We start from the raw sequence: 19,816 nt of genomic DNA, 5'->3' as shown, positions 1-19,816 counted from the left end.
CCCATGGTTCTTGGTGACTGAGTTACTCAACCAGGCCACGGCAGGCACTGGTAAGGAGGACAATCAGAAACTCTTATGGAGGCCCAATGCTGCAATGCTGCTGCCTGCAAAAGACCAACAGGCTTCCTGGAGGGCTTTGTGCAGGGGACAGTGCCGTAAGGAAAAGGCTGCAGCCTCCACAACGGAAAATAAATATTTATTGTAAATAAATAGTGTTTGTTCCAAGACATAGTATAAGAAAATAACACCCCAAGCTACTGAGTGTTGGTGCCTGGTCCCTTCTGAAGCTCACCCCCTTCAAGGAATGAATGGGATGAGGTCTTGGTTTGGGGTCAGAGAAGGAAAAACACCCTTGTGAAATGCAGGTCCATGGTGCTTCTAGGGGCACAGACAGCACACACATACACACACACAAAGGACAGACGAGGGGCCTAGCTCAAGCTGGGAGCCCAGGAGGCCTAGACAATCCAAACCCAGTGCTCTGGCTGTGACGAACGGGAGTACCGAGTAAGGACCATGCGCAAGGGCCTAGGAGAGGGCTGTGTGCTGCTATCCTGAAGGAGATGGAGAACACATTCTGGAGGCTGGTCTAGAAGATGCTGCCAGGACTGAATCAAAGGGCCGGCCTCCCCAAGAGCATGTGCCTCTGGGGCACCAAGTGGCCAAGTCACCAGGGCTCAATGGGTCACTTCAATACGAATCCATGCTATGGGCAGGAAGAGACCACAAGAGGCTAAAGACCAATGAGCAATGGCCAACCTCACCTATCCCACCGCTGGCACCTCAGCCTCCAAGACCTCCCAGCCCCGGTGGCAGGAGCAGCCACCCCCTTTCCCCTACACAGGGCCCTCCCAGAGGGAGGCCTGAGCCTAGGCTGAGAGAGCAGTACCTGTTGAAGGTGGTGAGTGTGATCACCTCAAGCACCAGCTCTAAGCCACAGAAGACGAGCAGGATGGTGCTCATCACAGCTTCAAGTCGGAGAACGTAGGTCTGCAGCAGGAGGTAATAGGAAGCCATCATGGCTGATGGAAAGGTCATGGCCAAGCTGATCCCAAGAGGCATCATCCTCTGGCAGAGGTTCCCTTTTGTAGCTGTCAAGAGAGGTACAAGACGGGCCCTCGGGGGTCATGGCCGGTGGCCTGCCTGAGCTACAAGCTACATGGATTTAGCCACGTAGGCTGCAAAGGGGGTGCACGTCCAGGTTAGAAGATGGGATTTTTAAACATCCGATCACTGATTCCAAAGTCCTCCAGGCTTGTGGTGATGGGAAACCTGGCCTCATGGAAGTCATTACCCTTAGAAGAGTTAGGATGTTGGGTTCCTCTCTCCTCCCCAAAAAGAGCACTTGGGACAGTCACAGCAAGAAGCGTGCCCCTGACACCCACGTACGTATGAAGGGCTTTGGAAAGGAACCCACTGCTGGGGTGACGGGCATCAGGAGAACCAGTGCCCTGGTCCCCATGTTTATGGAGGAAGGAAAGGAGGAGTTCACAGAGGCAAGGGGTGTTCCTCCAGCCCTTTCACCTTCCCTTGGGCCACAGAAGGACCTTCAGGCCAGGGACAGTTTCTCGTGATGGGCCTTCGGGTTGAGTTTTGTCCTACTCTGCTAAGTCAGGCTCAGGGCTCAGCCACTTACCAAAGAAGAGGCGGATGATTTCAATGCCAAGGTAAAGGAAGAGCATGACCAGGTCAAGGACTAGGTTGGCTGTTGGGTACGGTAACAGGAGACCTGCCGTGATCAAAGCCAAAGGTTGCACGAGGCAGGGGGGGAGGGGCCCTCTGATGTTCCTCAAGCACTGGGGTCCCACCGGGCCCTGGTCCCTTAAGCTCTCCAGGTTAAACTGGAGGGGGGCAGGCAGGAGGATGGGGCGGGGCGATGCTGGGGGAGGGGCCAAACAGGAGGAAGGGGCGGGGTGACCTGGGGGGGAGAGGGAGCAAGAGGTGGGGTGACCTGGGCAGGGGGGGGGGCCGGTTCTGACACCCCACCCCCTGGTCCCCCGGGTACAACTTGGGGGTAGGAGACAAGGCAAGAGGAAGGGGGTGGGGCGATAATGAGGGAGGGGCCAGGCAATATGGGAGGGGTAGGAGGGGGCTGGACGAAGCTGCCGGGGAGGGTAAAGAGGAGGGAGGGGGGCCAGGTCTGACACCCCCCCCCCCCCCCCCCCCCCCCCCCCGTCCCTCAGGCTTTCCAGGTACAACTTTGGCGGGGGGAGGAGCCAGGCAGGAGGAAGGGGTGGGGTATTTCCGGGGGAGGGGCGACGCTCGGGCCAGGGTGCCCCAGGAGGGGAGGGATCATGGGGCGGGGGCGGGGCTTCGTGGTGGGGCGGGGGTCGCACGCCTCACCTTTGTACATGAACATGAAGAGCTCCAGCAGGAAGTAGGTGGCGCTGTACCAGCCATTGAGAAAGAGCAGGATCTCCAGGGAGATGGACGACAGCCGACGGCCTGGAGGGGGAGGCCCGAGGGCGGTGAGAGGCTGGGCCGCGTGCCCCCCACCGCCCTTGCTGTCCGTCCCCCGCCCGCCCTGGCTCGCCCGCGCTCACGGCCGCGGCCAGCGCACTCCTCGCCGTAGACCCATTGGGAAACCGAGGCCCGGGCGGGGGTCCCCGAACGCGGAGACTCACACACCTCGGGCAGCTCACCTCGCGGTGCCATCGCCACTCAGTCCCCATGGAAACTGCTGGCGCGGCGCCCGGGCTCCTGGAGACCAGCTCGGCGCCCGCCGGAAGTGGGGGGCGGGGCGGGGCGGCGCCTTCCGGAAGGGCCGCTCTAGCCCGGTGGGTGCGGCCAGCGAGCATGCGCCGAGGCGTGCGGCGCGGGGGCGGGGCCTCCACCTAGAGAAGGGCGGGGCGGAGGGAGCCCGCGTCGGCGCAGGCCGAGGCAGCCTAGGAGAGTGGGGGAGGCGGAGCCTGAAGTCGGTCCGGGCTCCCCCTCTCCAGGACGACCTCCCGTGAACTGTGTGTCCTGGGTGACGGGTGACGGGCGGGTGGAGTGAGGACGGAGCCCCTCAGGGGCGGGGACTGGCTTGAGGAAAGACAGCATCTATCCGGAACACGCCCGCGCGAGCTCACTTTGCAAAGGGCCGTGCCCGGCCCTGTGAGGAGGCACCGAAAAGCATCGCCCCATTTTACAGGCGAAGAAGCTGAGGCTCTGAGAGGCTGCCCGCAGCCCTTCTGTAGCCGTGGGGGGCGGGCCTCGAGTCCCGGGCCGGACCCCGCCCCGGCCTCAGCGCCGTGGAGCCGAACTCCTCGTGTTTATCTTGCGCAAACCGAGGAGCCAAGAAATGAGATGGGCTCCCAGAGGATGTGGAGGCCACACGGGAAGGGAACCCACGAGCCAGCCTGGCATTTATGGCAAAAGGGATACGTTTATTTCCTAGTTTTAAAAAAACATACAAAAGGGCTCGAGGGCATAAATCCCCCAGCGCCAAGTCTCTGGGCATGCCAACGTTATAACCCCGCGCAGCCCGCCCACCCTGGGGAAGGTGGAAGCGCCCCGGGCTCAGGGGGAAGAGGGGCCGAGTCAGGGCGTGGGTGCCCGTGGGTGCGGCGGGCAGGGCTCCTGTGTCTGGCTGGCCAGGAGGCAGCTGTGTGGATCCCTCTTCCGGCCCACGGAGGGGTCAGCTTCGGACTTGAGTGAATTCCTTGCGCAACCACAGAGAGTCCTGGTAGAATCGAGGATCTCCCAGGCGGATGGCCGTCCTCTTGTAGAAGTAACCGTAGAGAACTGCAGCTGAGGATGATAATGGGGAAAGGCCTTGAGGGTCTTCCCCCTCCACGCTGCGCCTCTGGGGAGGTGACGTGGGACGGAAGAGGCCCGAGGAAGGGATCAGACTCCCCAGCACCCCCAGGCAAGGGGGCAGGAGGGGGAGGGATGAGGGGTGGGGCACTGCAGGGTGAGGGGGCAGCCAGGGGCACAGTAACCTGGCTCTAAAGTGGGGGAGGGCAATGTAGTCCTTACCCAGTCTCTGAAACACAAACAGGGTTTGAAGACCATCAGTCCAGATAAAATGCTTGGAGTTTTTCCAGCGCAGGTTCTAAAAAGAGAAGCCCGCAATCAGATGTGTCCCTTGCTCTGTCTGTGCTCCTGGCCCCCACCCAGCATGGCTCAGTATGGGCCGTCACATGGGCCCCGCTCTTTCCCATCCACAGACCTGTCCTCCCACTGACTGGTACAGGAGCTTGGACACTCCACCCTGGCCACGCCGATGGCCCCCGATCCCAGTGGCAGAGCCCAGTGGTTAGAACTCCCATGCTCCCCTGGGATTCCAGATGGTGCCACCATTCCTGGAGACACTTTATTAACGGACTAACCAAGCTCCCTTTTTACTGGGAGGGGATGATGGGGCGCAGCTTGTCCCCACACAATCGCTTTTGTCAAGCACTTCACTGCTTCGCTCCCTAGGATGACAGTGACTACGAGGCCCAGGCTTGGGACTCCACAGTGGGCAGGGTCAGCCCACTTCCTCCTCTTATCTCAGTCTCTGCTCCTGGTGGCCAAGGGCTCAGGTGTACTCAGAATTAAACAGCTGGGCTCAGTAGCTTTGTGAAGTAAAAGCAGAACCTATTTTGGCTTCAGCCTGAAGATCCCAGAAAATCCTCTTATCTCCCCTGCCGGACGGGCAAACAGGCAGGTGGGCAAGGAGCTCTGCCAGCTTAGCACCACCTCACCAACACAGCTGGCTTCCTTCTTGTGAGCTCTACTCCTCTCCTCCTGAGTAAAGGGGAGGGGCGGGAATCCAGGCCTTCCCCTAAGCCTCCCTCTTGCAGGACTCAGGCACACTGTCTTGGAGGAGGCTGCTCCTCCTCGTCCTTGATAATTCAAAGGCAGGAAGTCCTGGGGGAGGGGGCTGATGCTCTGCTGGATGCCAGAAAGCTCAACAAGCCAAGTCAGCAGCCACCTCCTGGATGTGGATGTTCCCACCACCCCTGAACACCCTGTGCCACTCCTGGCCAAGTCCTCCCATAAGCTGCCTGCGGGTCTACACCATGTGCTGGGGGCCTCTGCTGCGTACAGGGGCTGCCCACTGACATGGCAGCCCAGAACAGAGCACACAGAGCTGGACCTGGAGTTAGGGAAGCCAGGCTCAAACCTTGTCTCAGACTTGTAACTAGCTGGGTCATCCTAGGCTTGTCACTTCACTTCTCTTAGACCTCTGAGATGGAGGAAACAGCCTGTACCAATGCAGTTTAACTCCCCCTCTGCAACTTATCATGCTGGGGAACTTCCAAAGGCCTTGCTCAGGCTTGCCCAGCCAGGAGGCCTGTCCTGTAGCTGCTGAGCCTCATTATGGCCCATGCCAGCTGGCTCAATCGCAACCCATGGGTCTCCTTTGCCCTGAGGGAAGCATGACTGAAACATCCCAGGAAGACTCCCCACCCTTCAAGATGGCTGCATGTATCATGGGCACTGTCCATCCAGCAGGGCTGATGCTGTGTGGGCAAGCTTGACTAGATTGCTCTTTTCTCGTTTTCAAATCTCTGTTAAAAGGGAGAGATTGATGGGTGGTGATTTCATCAGAAATAAAAATGATGTAAAAACAAAAGATAGCATTAAATAGAATATTTTTTAAAAAAGAAAAAATTAGAAAATGAGTCTTTGTTTCTAGGAGATGACTGAAGTCCTTAAGAAAGCTTTGCTATTTTCTGGAGGTCCTCCCTCTGTTCAGTTCTGGGCCCAAATCATTGTCTGTTTACACCATTATATACATATATACATACACACATACATACATACACAGATACATACATACACATATATATATTCACGCGTATACATATATAATGGATGCACTCTATAGATTGTTCATATGACTGCCTATCATAATAGGTAGTTTTCATCCACTTGGTTTTTCCTGAGTGGATGGTTATGCCATAATCTGTTGAGTCATTATGGATCTCTTCCAGGAGACCCTACTGTGTTCTGAGGTTTTATGTGACCAGTACAGTGTCATCCATAAACAAGAATATCTGGAAAAATTCACTATAAGAAATACCTCTTCATTGTAGACTCTGTGTTTGATCTCCTCTAAGACAGAGGCAAATATTTTCTTCTGTTGTCCTTTCATTTTCACCCTTGATCGATCTTGAGGAAACTTTTTTTTCTTTTATTTTTTTGGGGGGGAAGAAATTGGGGTTAAATGATTTGCCCAGGGTCACACAGCTAGTAACTGTCTGAGGCCAGATTTGAAATCAGGTTCCTCCTGACTTTAGGGACAGTGCTGTATCCACTGCACCATCTACCTGCCCCAGTAAATTTTTCTTAATCTCTCACCAGGCCTTCTTTAAACTGGTTTTACCCTCCACTGCTTCTCTTTTATGAGTAAAAAAAAAATGAACTTTATTAGAACTTTACATAATCTGGCTTGGTTTCTACACCTCTTCTTCCTCTTCCTGGGTCCTTTTTCTAACTCTTTGCTTAATCGCTATCAGTCCCTTCCTCACATAGGCTGTGTTCTGGGCCTGCTTCTCTCCTCTCTCCCTCGCCTTCCTGGGCAGTCTCATCAGCTCCCACAAGCTCCATTATCATCTCCAATTGACTCCCAACCTTAAGATTCAGCCCAAGTCTCTCTCCTGAACTCCTGTCCCACGTTACTCACTGCCCTGGATATCCTATGCACATCTCAAACCCAAGCAGAATGAGTGGAGAAGCGTTTACTAAGGGGTCCTTATATGTTGGGTATTGTGCTAATTCAAAACAAACAGCACTATCCTGTCTCCTCCGCTCCAAAAAGCATTTGAGTCACTCCATTCTCCTCCAGACTTCTTCCAGCCAGCTGGGTCCCAACTCAGAATCCTCCACCATTGCTCCTTTTCCCTCGTCCTGGAGGTCCCAGCACCCATCTCTGCATGCCCACGGCTTCTAGCCTGGCTCTTGGAAGATACCAGTGGGCCTCCCTCTTCTAGTCCCTTTCCTCTGCGCTCAGTCCTCCACAGAGCTGCCAAACTAATATTGCTAAAACACTGATCTAAACGTGTCACTCCTCTCCTCAAAAATCCCTCCAGGATAAAATACAAAAGCCTCGGTCTGCAGTTCAAAGCCCTCCACCATAGGGTTTCCACTTAACTTTCCTGTCTTATTGCTCATGCTCTTCTCTGGCCCTGGAATTCCATCTCCCCCATGTCTGCACACAGACCTCCCCATAACCTACAACCTACAACCACTCTCTCCTAATCTCCATCTCTTATGATTTCTATGTTCCCTCAGAACACATCTTAGGCACTCTTCCTTCCTCCACAAGGCCTTCCTGACTCTACCAGCTGCTAGCATCATCTGTCTCGAGAATTTACTTTGGATTGCCTCCTCTGTTGACATGCCAGATCTCCCCAGGACAATGTAAACTCGTGGGAGGAAGTTCTGTTTTTCCCTTTGAATTCTCAGTATTTGGCAGAGTGACTCACACATGTCAGATATTTAATACGCCTTTGGTTGCAATGACCTCAAAAGCAACCTGTGGTACTTCCATTTTTACTTACACAAGTGACCATTCTCCTAATGTGTGAGGAAAAAGCCTCCTATAAGGCCATCACATCAGAGAAAAAGAGGCTACACTCTTGGAATCCACTAGCTCTAAAGAGAGTCATTCCAAGAGTTTGACAGTCAGAAAACTTGGTCTGGTGGCTTGTCTTCAGATGACTCCCGCAAATGGTCATCTGGAAAACGAGCAGCCTTTTCTGGACTTTCCGGACTTTACCACCCATTCAAGAGGAGGAGGCAAACTCCCTGTAAGCAGGGACTGATTGACTTTGGTCTGTGGAGCCCCAGTGTCCAGCGCCCAGCACTGCATTGAACACTGGGTCATTTCCCAAAGTGGTGATTTCTCTTTAAAGTAGGAATCCTGAAACCACAGGAAAGGTTGCTCCAAGTCACGAGTAAGAAGAGACATGAAGAACATCAAAACTGTTTCACCTCACAATTGGTCAGTCAGCCAAGGAGGCAAGAGAAAGCAACAGTCATTGATGGAGGGTGACGATGTTGGTGGAACTGTGAACCGATCCAACCATTCTAATGAGCAATCTGGAATTACATCAAGAAAATGACTAAACTGTTTCTACCTTTTAACCCACAGATTTTCACTGCCAGCAGAAACTCCAAACTCCAAAGAGACTGAGGATCAAAAGAAAGACCTCCTATGCACAGAAGTATTGACAGCTGCCCTTGTAGCAGCAAAGAACCCAGCCAAGGAATGGCTCAACCTACCATGGTACATAGAGGGAAATGAAAATTACCATGCTATAAGAAATGATGACTTGAGAAAAGCACAGGAAGACAGAACTGATGCAAAGCCAAGAAAGGAGGACCAGGAAGAAATTTACTACAACAAAGTCAGTGAGGAGAACCGTGACTGACCGCAACTATGACAAGGAGGACGAGGTCAGCAGCAGCATAACCAAAATGAGGCAGGCTGTGAGGAGGCTCCTCGCTCCCTCCCTGCAGAAGTGGAGAACCGAGGGCCTGGAACTTGCATAGCTAGCTGAGGCCACGTTCATTTTGCTAAACTTTTGCCCCTAATTTTTATTCTGGGCTCTCCAGAGGGGCCCTCTGGGAGGTAGAAAAACAGACAAAAACCTTAAGCAAACAGAAGAAACCTTGGCCCTCTGAGGACTTGCTGCCCAGCCCCCATCCTATCCCATCACTTACCAGGACCCAGACATGGAGGGGTATGCTGAGAGACAGGTAGAGGGCCGTGAGGATGATGGTCCCTTTGAACTTTCGGAAGAGAAGGCTCACCAGCCCAGCCTGGAACACGAAGGTGTTGAAGAACATGAGGAAGATGATGATGACGTTGAAGAGGATGGCGATGTCTTGTATGCTGTGGAGGCACAAACAGGAGATGGAGCGGGGAGCCTGATCGGCCCTGGCCCTGGCCCTGGCCCCGGGTCCCAGTGGACACCAGCAGACTGCGGGGTGGGGCGGGGCCAGGTGACTCACATGAAGAGCACCAGCTGGACCACGGGCGCCACGCGCAGCAGCTCCGAGAAGGCGTTCACGAACAGGTCGTAGAGCAGCAGCACGAACTGCAAGGCCAGCACCAGGCTGTAGTTGCTGGTCTGCAGCATCTTCCGTGCTCAGGGCCCGGCCTGGAGGGGGCATCCCCCACCGGCAGCGTCAAGCCTCGGGACCCCGGCACCTCCTCCTGCCCGTTCTGGACCAAGAGCCTGGTGCGGGGGAGAGGCATCGCTCAGTCAGACCCCCGCCCCAAGCCCTGGGCGCCCCGGGGGACGGGCGGGAAGCCCCAACACTCAGCCCAAAGCTTCCTTAGGAGCTCGGCTCACAGGACCCAAGCAGTGTCCGGGGGTGAGCACCCCGGCCTGGCCGTTGCATCCCAGTGGGAGCCCTAGCTCTGATGCTGACGTCCGGGACTGGCGCCCCGAGCCTCCGTTTCCCCGCCTGTCAAAGGACAGTTCCTCCCTCCCAGGGTGGGGCGAGAGCGCTTTGCCAGCCTTAAAGCGCTACGGGAACTGGCACCATTGCGGTGCAGAAGGGGAAACTGAGGCCCGAGAGGAGCAGCGCCCGTCCCAAGGTCACCCCGCCAGGCCGCTGGGTCAACAGCTCACCGAGCCAGCCGATCAGCCCGCACAAACCTCGGCAGCCCCAGGGTTCATCCTCCCCTCCCCCTGCCTCCTCCCCGCAGCAGCGGAGCCGCGGATCTCGCCCTCACCCGGTGCCGCCATCCTAGGTTGTCATGGAAACTCCAAAGGGCCCGCCCCCCGCCTTCCGAAGGTAGCTCTTAAATCCCGGAAGTGCGTTAGACTCGAGCTCCGGGGCCGCTCTAGCGGCCAGTCCCAGAGCGCCCCTCGATGTTCGAACCGGCGGCCATGTTCGCATCTCCGCAGACAAAAGCGCCCAGCAATCAGCCCCTTTTTCCTTCCCCCCCATCTTGCTAAAGACCCTCCCGGCCAACTGCATTTCCGCCCGTCCCCTAATTCCTGCCCCGCGCAGGGTGCGGTGGGAAGGCTGCGAGGGGAGCAAAAGGAGGCGGAGGTGGGTGGGGCCTGGCGACAGTTGGGGCGCCGGAAGGGGGCCCCAGCGGAGGCGTAGAACACCATTTCCCAGGCTGCCTCGCGCAAGGACGGAAGCTCTCTGAAGGGATCATAAAAGGCAGTCCGAGGCCGGCCGGAGGAAACCTGCAGGACTCCATTTCCCAGGCTGCCTCGCGCGGAACCGGAAATTCTCTGAGGGAAGAGGTAGTCTGGGTGGGTGGGAACCTACAGGACTCCAACTCCCAGAGAGATCTGCACGAAGCCGGAAGTTCTGGTATACTATAAAAGGGAGAGGCGGGGCATTTCCCCCCACCCCGGCTGTATGGAGGCGGTCTCTGGTAAGTAATTGAGGCTGTGGGACTCTATTTCCCAGAAGCCCCTGGGACGGCCTCTGGCTGTTACGTGAACAGGGTGATGGGTTGGGGAGGGGGCTGGTGGGAATGAATGATGTTGGCGCGGCCGTGGACTGGTTGCGAGTTCCCTTATAGGATCACAGGAGTAAAGACCAGAAGGAACTTCGGCGGCCCGAGGGCCCGTTGTACAGTTGGGGAAACAGAGGAAGGCTGGGGGACCGCCGAGCTTCCATCCCTGCCCCCTCCAACCAAGCAGTCCCATTTAACAGATAACAAAATCAAGGACTGGAAGGCCAAATAAAGCGACTGGCCCAGGCCCAAGAGCACGCTGGCGGCTGGGCTGGGATCGAGCCCGGCTCTCCGGAATACCCCCTGGGCCTGGGGTAGTGAGTGACCTGCCCTGTCCATCCCTGGGGCTTGGGGGAAAGGGCGGTCTTCACTCCGCGCCCCCCCTCACCCCCCCCCCCCCCGTCCTGCCTGGGGGCGGGGAGGGGGAGGGTTCGGCTCCTGCCTCTGAATCGCTGGAGTCTGCTCGGCATGCTTGGTGTCCCCCTCCCCCCCCCCCCCCCCCCCGCGTGCACACAGTAGGCGCTCAATGTGCGCGCGGCTGGCCCTGAAGTGCCACCCCAAGGCGTGTCCTCCCCGTCTTTCAGGGGTCACAAATGGAGCCGCGTTTCCGGAAATGTCCGTTTCCACCTCTCTCCCTCCAGCGCAGCATGGCCACATGCATAGGGCCCCTCCACGCGGCGTAGACCCCCGTAGGGCTATTAGGGGGCTCCGAGCCCCGGCCTCGAGTAGGGAGCGTCCACGTCCGAGTTCGAATGTGGCCTCAGACACTTACTGGCTGGGTGACCCTGGGCAAGTCACCCGACCCTGTTTGCCTCAGTTTCCTCGTCTGTAAAATGAACCGGGGAAGGAAATGGCCAGCCGCTCCAGTGTCCCACGCAGAGAGGGGAGCCGGCACAGTGGCTCTGCTGCCTCCTCACCCCCTCCCTTCCCTGCCACACTCCCCACCTAGGACGCCTCCCTCCCTCTTACCCTTCATGTCCACGCTGTGGCCCAGGCCCCCTCCCCAGGCACCGTCCCCACCCTGGGCGGCCGCTGGACCTTTGCAGCAGCGGGGGGGGGGGGGGGGGGGGGGGGGGGGGACGGACTCCGCAGTCCTTGAATCTCCCCCAGCCCATCCTCCCCTCAGCCACCGCAGAGGGCCTGACCACGTCATTCCGGCTCCACCATCTCCAGTGGCTCCCTCTTGGCACCTTTGGAGCCGTCCCCAGTGACCCCGCATCCGGGCGCTTCTTCCAGCAGGGCCCCCGTACCCTGACTCTGCCCCAGCCTCTCCCACCTCAGATCCCAGCTTCACGTCCCTAGTGTCTCACTCTGCAGGAAGCCTTTCCCAGATCGCAGCCCTCGTCCTAGGGTGGGCCGGAGCTGGCTTCTGCCTCTATTTGTGTGCCCAGTAAATGGAAACTTAAGGACCCTCGACCTCAGAGACGGTCTAGTTCAGTGTCAGAACGGGCTCTCCCATGGCATGCACCTCCTGCTGACAAACAGCATCCAGCCTGGGCTTCGGAGCTCTGCCTCTGGGGCCAGCCCACCCAGCTTCTATTATTCAGGAAGGATCCCAGCCCGCCTCCCTGTCTCCTCCCGTTGCCCCTTCTTCCAGCCCGGGGGACCACGAAGGACAGACCCAGTCCTCTCCCGCTGGACAGCTCCTCACACCTCGAAGGCCTTGCACCCACAAAGTCTCTTCAAGGCTAGCATTCCTGGCTCCTTCCCCTGCTCTTCACGTGGCCCAATCTTCAGATCCTTCCCGTCCTGCTCTCCCTACACTGCTCTCTCCAGAGTATCTCTGTCCTTCCCAAAGTGTGGTTCGTTAAACGAAGCCGAGACTCTGGGATGGTCTGGCATCCCAGTGCCTTGGGCCTCTCCTAACTACACAGTGGCCAGACTGCCTTCCTGGGGCCAGTCACTGTGCTAGAGCTGAGGATACAACACGTAAATGGAGACAGGCCCTGCCCTCAAAGAGCTTCTCTTCTACAGGGACAAGTCAACATATATGGGGGGGGTGCCAGACTGATGCCATTCATGGATTTGGTTGATGAGTATTCTGTAGCTAGAGACTCTGGAGTAGCCTGGCATGAAGGTGGCCCTGAAGGGTCTGGCCAGCTGTGCCCCCAGACCCTACCTGGGCAGCCAGAAGGGAGAGAGAGACTCCTGGGAAGGCCCAGGTTTCTGGCGGATTTGGGGCTGGATGGGATGTGAGTCAAGAGTCTGAGGCTGGCCTCAAGGCCCAGAGCTGACTGGATTTACTTTCTGGGGTGGCATGATCTCTGGAGGTCGGGTCTGGAGGCTCCCTGGTGACTTGGTTCTGGGTGGGTCATGAAGCATGGTCCTGGGCCAGCTAGTGACATCCCATAGGGTGGGTGACTTTATACTGACCACCTCATCTCTCCACCAATCAGGACAGGGCTACTCAAAGCTGTACAGATTGGGGGGTGGGGCATAGTGTCTCCAGACCACATCCAGAGGCTCCTTGGTGGGGGGGATGAGAAAAGGGGGGCTGCACAGTTTCAGTTTCCTGTAGATGGGGCTCCAGTGGGGGTGGGGAACATTCTAACTCTCACTTGACTGAGGCTGGTGACCCCTTCCATACCTTAGTCCATTTGGTGGGTTGGGGATAGGGGTCACAAACCCACAATCCTAAGAGGAAAAATCATGTTGCTGCCAGGATATCTGTGGCGTGATCTTCTTGTGCCAACCTCATGGGGGCTCTTGGTCTGTTTTTTCCCTTCACTGACCTCTGGACCCTGGACTTGCCAGCTCAGTGCCCAACTACTTGGCTTCCCTGTCCAAGCTGCAGGTTCACAGGGGAGCCCCAGGATGGGAGCTGGCAAGCCCAATGGGGGGGGTTGGGTGGGAGAGTGGTTAGCTGGTGCCAGTTAAGTTTTTCCTTGTCCTCTTGTCCCCTGAGGGTAATTGCCTTTTTTGGCTGAGTCCATGGGGTCTTCTGAGGCAGAGCCACACTCCGAGAGCCCTGGTGACACACTCATCAAATCAAGCGTAGAATTTTGATCTTTAAAAGTTCTGGTCCTCTCTTTACACCTGAAGAAACAGACCCAGAGGAGGGAAATGAGCTGGTCAGAGTCACATAGAGGTTAGATTGATGTGGCTGCCCAGTGGAAGATGCAGGCCAGGCACATGGTGCACTGCCTGGGGCCACATCCACCCCCACCCCCACCCCCACCCCCCTGCCTAGGGCAGAGGTCCCAGAGAGGTGTGGGGACCATGTCCCATGATGACCTGGGAGCCTCTTGGTCATTTTCCCTTTCTGAGCAGCCCTTGTGGGAAATCTCAAAATAGACTTCATGGTCCCCGGACCATGACCTGCTGCTTCTCTTTTCCTCCGGAGTTTCCCTTGAGTTAGAGAAAGCAGAAGCAGGGGCAGCAGATGTGGGGCTGTGGGCTGTCACATGGAGTGTTTGTGATGTGTTTCCAAGGCTGCCCTGCCCCTCACAAAGCTGAGCCTCTTTGGGCCTGGTCCTGGCACCCTCGTGTCTGAACACTCATTTCCTCTCCCTGGGGAAGGATCCTTTTCCCTCTAGTAAAGGAATCTGTCCTCACAGCTCCACCCAGGCCGGACCTAAGGTGCTGTTAGATGCCAGGGCAGAGCTCCAGCCACTCCGCACCAGCTAGAATCTGACTCAGCCAGCTCCTGAACACTTGGGCAAGGCACAGAGGCCGAGCCTGTGCAGGCAAGATGCGAGGGGCAAGGGTGAGGGGGGCACCTCTTGGTGCCCTAGGGGAGGAGCCCAGGCGAGGAGCGAGTGACTGTTCTGTCCTGCAGGAATATGAGGGCCATGGGACAGTTTTATCTCTTCCTCCTGGTGGTGGGCACCCTTGGGTCCCTCTGCGTGCTCTTCACGGTCTACTGGGTACAGCACTGGCGTGGCGGCTTTAGCTGGGATGGCACTAACCTCATGTTCAACTGGCACCCAGTCCTGATGGTGACTGGTATGGTGGTACTGTATGGGGCTGGTGAGTAGGGAATGAACGGGAGGTGTGGGCCCTCTGCGGGGTGGGGCCATTCTGCCTTTCCCTCCTGTTGATGGGGAGGCAGCACTGGGATCATTGCCTTGGGAACTGAAGTCACACCCTGATCCTGCAGCTTCCTGTGTCATCTTGGCCATATCCCTGAGCATCAGTTTACTTATCTGTCCAGTGGGCATGATGTTCCCTCGTAGATCATTTACTCCACTGGATTATCGTAAAGAAGGCACTTTAATCTGTGGGACTCATCGGTCTAAGCTGTCCAGGGCCATGGAGATAGGAGTTGGGATCATTTGGGGAGCTCAGTGGTGAGCAGCTGGGCTGGGAGCTCCTCACATTGGTGACTAAGGGTCTGAGCAGGACAAGAAAGCACAAGCTGGGGGCTTTAAATAAAAGCCTCAGCCTGAGCGTGGCTCCTGGCAGCGCGTAGAGCCTGGAACCTGTGCCCTGCCGTGCCCTGGCCCCTGCCTCCTGCCCCACAGGGCTGGCCTTGGCCGGGTCCCCTTGCTCCTCTCTCTCTCTCTCTCTCTCTCTCTCTCTCTCTCTCTCTCTCTCTCTCTGCCACATACCTGGCACAGGCAGGTAGGTCAGGCACTTAGATTGGCTTTGAGGCTGGGGGTTCAGTAAAGAGACCAATGGACCTGGAGTCAGTCCCCGGGTTCCAGCCCTACCTCAGCTGTACCACCTGTGGGGAGGGACTGGGGGCAAGAACTTCCTCTCTCAGTCTCAGTTTCCTTGTTTGAACAATGAGGAGGTTAGACTTGAGGGGCAAAAGGAGCCTTGAGGGGGCCCTGCTCCCGCCCTCCCTCCTGGGGCTGTCGGGAGGCCCCTCAACAAGGGACGCGCCCTGGCTCCTGGTCTTCCACAGCCTCGTTGGTGTACCGCTTGCCGCAGTCCTGGGTGGGGCCCAAGTTGCCATGGAAGCTGCTCCACGCGGTGCTGCACCTGGTGGCCTTCGTCCTGGCGGTGCTCGGGCTGGTCGCTGTCTTTAACTTCCACCACCACAACAGGATTGCGAATCTCTACTCCCTGCACAGCTGGCTGGGCATCACGGCCGTTGCCCTCTTTGCCTGCCAGGTGGGCCATCGTCACATTTCTGAGGGTCTGCAGGGTCTGTGGGGCTGGAGCTTGGCCTTCTGATGGGCCTGGTGCCAACTCGCCTGCTCAGAACAAGCATAACTAATACAACTTGGACTAAAGGTGGGGAGGGTCTGAGTAAGTAAATGGATGTCATCACAGTCCTGCCATAGGCACTGTGGCTTCTGGAGTGGGATTTTGTGGTGCAGAACCTCCAGGTGTGGAAACTCACTCCGCTTACGCAGATGCCTATTCATAGCCTAAGAGCTGCCCGAGAGCCTTGCCCAGGGTCACAGCTATTGTGTCAGACATGGGACTAGAACCTGGGTCTTCTGAGCTTGAGGCAGCTCTCTACCTGCCCTGCCACCAGGCCTCCTATTGGCAGAAATAGAAAATGAGACCATTCGGACAGGAATAAATGACGGATGCCTCTGGCTCAATGGGGGAAGGCAGAGGCAGTTTGGAGGGTCCAGGGCGTGGAACATGGTGTGGGGTGGAATTGGTGGGGCTGGCCAGCTTCTCCCCTCCCCAAGATCCACGGCTGTCTCCCCTCAGTGGCTCCTGGGCTTCACCATCTTCCTGTTACCCTGGGCGTCACTCTGGCTCCGAAGCCTCCTCAAGCCCATCCACATCTTCTTTGGGGCCCTCATCCTGGCCCTGTCCATGGCCTCTGTCCTCTCCGGGATCAATGAGAAGCTCTTCTTCAGTCTGTGAGTCTTCCGTAGGGCCTGTGGGCAGTGGGGTCCGTCAGAGCTGGAGTATGTCCATAGAGCCGTCCTCTGAGGATGGGCTGTGTGCATGGGGAGGACCAGGGAGGAGGATGGGCTGTGTGCAGGGAGGACCAGGGGGGAGGATGGGCTGCGTGCAGGGGGAGGGCGGGGGGGGGGGATGGGCTGTGTGCAAGGGGAGTGGGAGGAGGATGGGCTGTGTGCATGGGGAGGATCGGGGGTGGGGGGCTTGCCAGCCATCTTCCTTAAGTTAGGACCTACCACCTGTTTGGGAAGAGAGGAGAATCTGTCTTTCTCCAAGAAGAGGTTAGTCAGCCAGTCAAGGATTTCTTGGGTACCTATGGGTTCATAGCATCATAGCAGAAACTGGTCAAACATGTTGCTAGGTTTTTATAGTCCATGGTCTTGACACTTAGGAAAAACCTCAGGGGAAGGCCTTTTGACTCGGCCTTAGGGGTAGGGGAGGCCTATGCTGGGCAGAGACAGATGACGAATCATGGTGGGGGGTCCAGAGAGAGCCAGCACTGTCACCCCACAGGAAGAACGTGACTGCCCCCTACTCCAGCCTGCCCCCGGAGGCCTGCTTTGCCAACATCACCGGAATGATGGTGGTCACCTTTGTGGGAATTGTGCTCTATGTCCTCCTGGTCTCATCATGGAAGCGGCCTGAAGCAGGCATCCTGACTGACAGACAGGTACAAGTCCATGTGGCTGGAGAATGAGGGGAGGGCAGTGAGGGCTGGGGGAAGAGCCTAGGGGTCAGGGGCTGGAGCCAGGACAGGCGAGGGTCCTGAGAGAAAATAAAGGTCCATTGAAACAAAGTGTAAGGCCTGCCTTGGACGCAAGCCATGCAGCTCTGGGCAGGGGTCATCGATGCATCAGAGTTGGTCTGACCCCTCATTTTATCAACAAGGAAAGAGGCCCAGAGATGGGAGGTGTTTTCACAAAGTCACTCAGGAAGCAGCAGAGCCTCGATGCCAGTGTGGGCCCTCTATTCCCTTGTTTGAAGGGTCTCTTGGAGGGCTGCACTTTGGCGGAAAAGGCACAGATAGGCCCATCTCCTCACATGACTTGGTTAGACCCAGGCTGCCCTGTGCCAGGACCAGGGCAAACATTAGAGAAGGGAAGATTCACATTTTCTTCCTTGTCTCTTCCCTTCAGCAAAGCCAGTCCTAGTGACTGGTGGGATGGGGCGGTTGGGTAGTTAGGGATGAGTGGAACCCCTAGGCTTGGCCTCTGGACAATGGTGCCTTGGGTTGGAAGTCTGGGCTGAGCCAACACGTCTCCTTGGGAAGATTGGTGGCTTGGGCTGGGTGTCTGCGTCAAGTGGGGTCTCTGCTGGTGCTGGGCATTGGTCTCTAGAGCCTGAGGCGGGTGACAGTGACCCACATCCCCTGAACTTTCTTTCCAGCCCCTGCTGCATGAAGGGGAGTGAGGCTCGAAGGCCCCCAGGAGCAGGCTGTGCCAGCCGCCCTCCTTCCTCAAGCTCTGCTCTGCTGGGGGCTCTGGGATTGCCTGGAAAGGGGCCAGGCTCCCACACTTCTTCTGACTCCTGTGCTTGTCCTGCTCGCTAGCCACTGGGCTCCTCACCTGCCTCCCGGCCAGTGCTGGCTTCTACGCCTCTTGGCCTCTTTCTCAGGCCCTCCTGGGAGCCTTTACTGTTCCATCACTGTCAGCTACGTCATGAGGAGGCTCGTACAGATCTCAGCTACCTCCTCCTAGGCAGGAGCAGGACTGCTCACAGAAAGGGCTGGGCCTGTGTCTGGGACGGGCTTCTCAGCACGCCTGTCTGCCCCTCACCATCCACAGGCCTGGTCTAGGGTGGGCAGGGGTGGGTCTGGATGGGGGAGGTCCTCGGCCTCCCTCCCAGACCTCTGTAAAATAATAGGGATGGTGTGACTGTCGCTCCTTCCAGCTTCAGTTCCAGCTGGGACCTGATTCAAGGCCTTACCCTGTTGCTTACATGGCTGTTGCCTCCGGGCCCTCACAATAACTCTGCCAGCCTGTCATCCCAAGAGACTCGCATCATAGCGGAACTAATAACAGGGCTGTCTTTGGACTTGATCTTCCGGACCCCTCGGTAGGCTGGGACCTGCTCCTGGCCCATCAGGGTCAGCCTCCTAATACCCACCACCCCCAGGACCCTTCCTCAAGAAGTCCTTACCCTCCTGGAGATGGCGCCATCGTCCCAGCAGGACCATGGGCACTGTTGGACCATCCAGCTCCCAGAGCTGCCTCTTCTTCACCTGGCATCCCTGCCCAGTGCCTGTTCCCTGGGCTGGGCTGGGCTGACCAAGGCCCGGTGAGGGTAGTCTGAACCGTCACAGAATAACTCCCTGTAGGCCATGCTCAGGCCCAGATTCCTCACAGGAAACTTGAACTCCTTTGAGCTCAATCTGCTCCTCACTCCTTGACAGGTCTCCCTCCCTTCTATTGCTGTTCTTTCCTCTCCTCTTCCCCCCCGCCAGAGCAGGCCTAGCTTGGCTGAGGGTTCAGGTTCTCTGTACTCAGAGGGAAGATGAGACTTCTAGCTGAACAGCAAACACAGGCCAGCCTAGATCTTTTAGCTCTTTTTGGGAGAGAAGCATCTGGTGGATTGGCTCAGTGACCATTTGGTGTTTGCAGGCCAGGGTGCCACTGGGGTCGGCCCCTTTGGGGCTGCCTGAAAGTTTTCATTCAGTGTGTTTTTAAGGATCCAAGACCCTCAGGCTTTCTGGCAGGAGGATATCAGCAAATTTCACCTTGATTAAAGGGAAAAAGAATCTAAGGATTGGTTGGAGCCAAGCTCATTTACTGTGATCCGGGGCTGATGGTGCAGAGGCTGTCTGGCCTCTGGGGCATCTGTCCGGGGTTCCAATGGAGCTCCCCTTGCCCTATGGAGGCTGAGCCTTGGTAACTGCTGAGCTTTTTATGTCTGTTAGGATCCTTTTTCACTTCATAAATTGTATTCTTTTAACCTCTTCTTAGCATTAAAGTTGTTTTTGCTGCATTTCCTGGTCCACGAGTCTGACTGGCAACCTGCTGACCCCTGAGCCTGAATCCCTGGCCTTGCCTTAAAGGGGCTGCCTCTCCCCTGGGGCCCCTGGTCTTCCACATGTGAGGGCATTTTGTACCAGGTGGCCTCGGAGGTCTCAGCTGACTCTGAGGGGTGATTACTGATCCACAGAGCCCCAGCTAGCTTGTGAAAGCTGCCTGACCTGTACCTAGCCAGATGTGCCTCTGTGTGAATTGTGGATCTGGGCCAGCTTTCCCTTCCCTCAGTGCAGGGTCAAACTAGCAGGGACTGGCAGGACTTAGCATTTAATCAGTGTGTATAACTGTGTGTGGAAATTCCTTCTACCAAAACAGGATGGCACTTAACCTGCAGCTTAGTCTAAGCTGCTGGGGCACCGAGGTTAAATGGTTTGCCTTAGGTGCATAGGCAGTCTGTGTCTCCCCTATGGTCAAGACTGTCTATCTGTCATGCTGGAGGCAGAACTAAGTAATTCTCCTTCACAAGAGACTACAAATAGCCCTTCCTAATGATCATGCTGCCTTCCTTTCCATTGCAGTCATGGCCTGTCTAGACCCTTCCTTCAGGTTGCCGCTTTATATTCAAAGATAGCCAACATGTGTCCCACAGCAT

At 56.8% G+C, this 19,816-nt stretch overlaps 3 protein-coding genes across 8 annotated transcripts; 1 reads left to right on the top strand and 2 right to left on the bottom strand.

Moving 5' to 3' along the window:
- Positions 1-188: 188 nt before the first annotated feature.
- On the bottom strand, positions 189-2,718 carry TMEM216 (transmembrane protein 216). Of its 2 annotated transcripts, none has more exons than XM_036764032.1 (5): positions 2,643-2,718; positions 2,344-2,445; positions 1,637-1,729; positions 890-1,091; positions 189-706 (listed from the first exon to the last, which is right to left on the bottom strand). In XM_036764032.1, exons 1-5 carry the CDS (start codon positions 2,653-2,655, stop codon positions 691-693), a joined length of 426 nt encoding a protein of 141 aa, XP_036619927.1. In that variant the 5' UTR covers positions 2,656-2,718; the 3' UTR covers positions 189-690. The 2 variants fall into 2 exon arrangements, with proteins under 2 accessions (XP_036619927.1, XP_036619928.1); XM_036764033.1 differs by having other exon boundaries at positions 2,629-2,716.
- A 632-nt stretch (positions 2,719-3,350) lies between these two features.
- TMEM138 (transmembrane protein 138) lies at positions 3,351-9,849 on the bottom strand. 2 transcript variants are annotated; one of them, XM_036765630.1, is made up of 5 exons: positions 9,662-9,849; positions 8,932-9,158; positions 8,641-8,812; positions 3,961-4,036; positions 3,351-3,732 (listed from the first exon to the last, which is right to left on the bottom strand). In XM_036765630.1, the coding sequence occupies exons 2-5, from the start codon at positions 9,057-9,059 to the stop codon at positions 3,620-3,622; spliced, it is 489 nt and encodes a 162-aa protein (XP_036621525.1). In that variant the 5' UTR covers positions 9,060-9,158; positions 9,662-9,849; the 3' UTR covers positions 3,351-3,619. The 2 variants fall into 2 exon arrangements, with proteins under 2 accessions (XP_036621525.1, XP_036621524.1); XM_036765629.1 differs by having other exon boundaries at positions 3,352-3,732; positions 8,641-9,158.
- Positions 9,850-9,985: 136 nt separating this feature from the next.
- On the top strand, positions 9,986-19,180 carry LOC118855508 (cytochrome b ascorbate-dependent protein 3). Of its 4 annotated transcripts, none has more exons than XM_036765627.1 (6): positions 9,986-10,321; positions 14,184-14,374; positions 15,255-15,463; positions 16,019-16,173; positions 16,730-16,886; positions 18,107-19,180. In XM_036765627.1, exons 2-6 carry the CDS (start codon positions 14,188-14,190, stop codon positions 18,182-18,184), a joined length of 786 nt encoding a protein of 261 aa, XP_036621522.1. In that variant the 5' UTR covers positions 9,986-10,321; positions 14,184-14,187; the 3' UTR covers positions 18,185-19,180. The 4 variants fall into 4 exon arrangements, with proteins under 4 accessions (XP_036621522.1, XP_036621521.1, XP_036621520.1 ...); XM_036765626.1 differs by having other exon boundaries at positions 13,963-14,374; XM_036765625.1 differs by lacking the exon at positions 9,986-10,321 and adding an exon at positions 13,253-14,091.
- The last annotated feature ends 636 nt before the right edge of the window (positions 19,181-19,816 follow it).

Source organism: Trichosurus vulpecula, chromosome 6, assembly GCF_011100635.1.
Source record: "Trichosurus vulpecula isolate mTriVul1 chromosome 6, mTriVul1.pri, whole genome shotgun sequence".
Classification (NCBI taxonomy): Eukaryota; Metazoa; Chordata; class Mammalia; order Diprotodontia; family Phalangeridae; genus Trichosurus; species Trichosurus vulpecula.
The sequence above is the reverse complement of the archived record's forward strand: the minus strand, read 5'-3'. Positions and strand labels throughout refer to the sequence as shown.

What these genes read in the sequence shown, in the direction of transcription:
- TMEM216 (XM_036764032.1), bottom strand. An exon ending in CTTCATGTTCATGTACAAAG is followed by an intron (nt 1,730 to 2,343) that starts GTGAGGCGTGCG and finishes TGATCACGGCAG; the next exon opens with GTCTCCTGTTACCGTACCCA. An exon ending in AATCATCCGCCTCTTCTTTG is followed by an intron (nt 1,092 to 1,636) that starts GTAAGTGGCTGA and finishes CTCTCTTGACAG; the next exon opens with CTACAAAAGGGAACCTCTGC.
- TMEM138 (XM_036765629.1), bottom strand. Translation starts at nt 9,093, where the DNA reads ATGCCCCCTCCAGGCCGGGCCCTGAGCACGGAAGATGCTGCAGACCAG. An exon ending in CCCTCCATGTCTGGGTCCTG is followed by an intron (nt 4,037 to 8,640) that starts GTAAGTGATGGG and finishes TTCTCTTTTTAG; the next exon opens with AACCTGCGCTGGAAAAACTC. An exon ending in GTTTGTGTTTCAGAGACTGG is followed by an intron (nt 3,733 to 3,960) that starts GTAAGGACTACA and finishes TATCATCCTCAG; the next exon opens with CTGCAGTTCTCTACGGTTAC.
- LOC118855508 (XM_036765627.1), top strand. Translation starts at nt 14,188, where the DNA reads ATGAGGGCCATGGGACAGTTTTATCTCTTCCTCCTGGTGGTGGGCACC. An exon ending in GGTGGTACTGTATGGGGCTG is followed by an intron (nt 14,375 to 15,254) that starts GTGAGTAGGGAA and finishes GGTCTTCCACAG; the next exon opens with CCTCGTTGGTGTACCGCTTG. An exon ending in GCATCCTGACTGACAGACAG is followed by an intron (nt 16,887 to 18,106) that starts GTACAAGTCCAT and finishes CGCTCCTTCCAG; the next exon opens with CTTCAGTTCCAGCTGGGACC.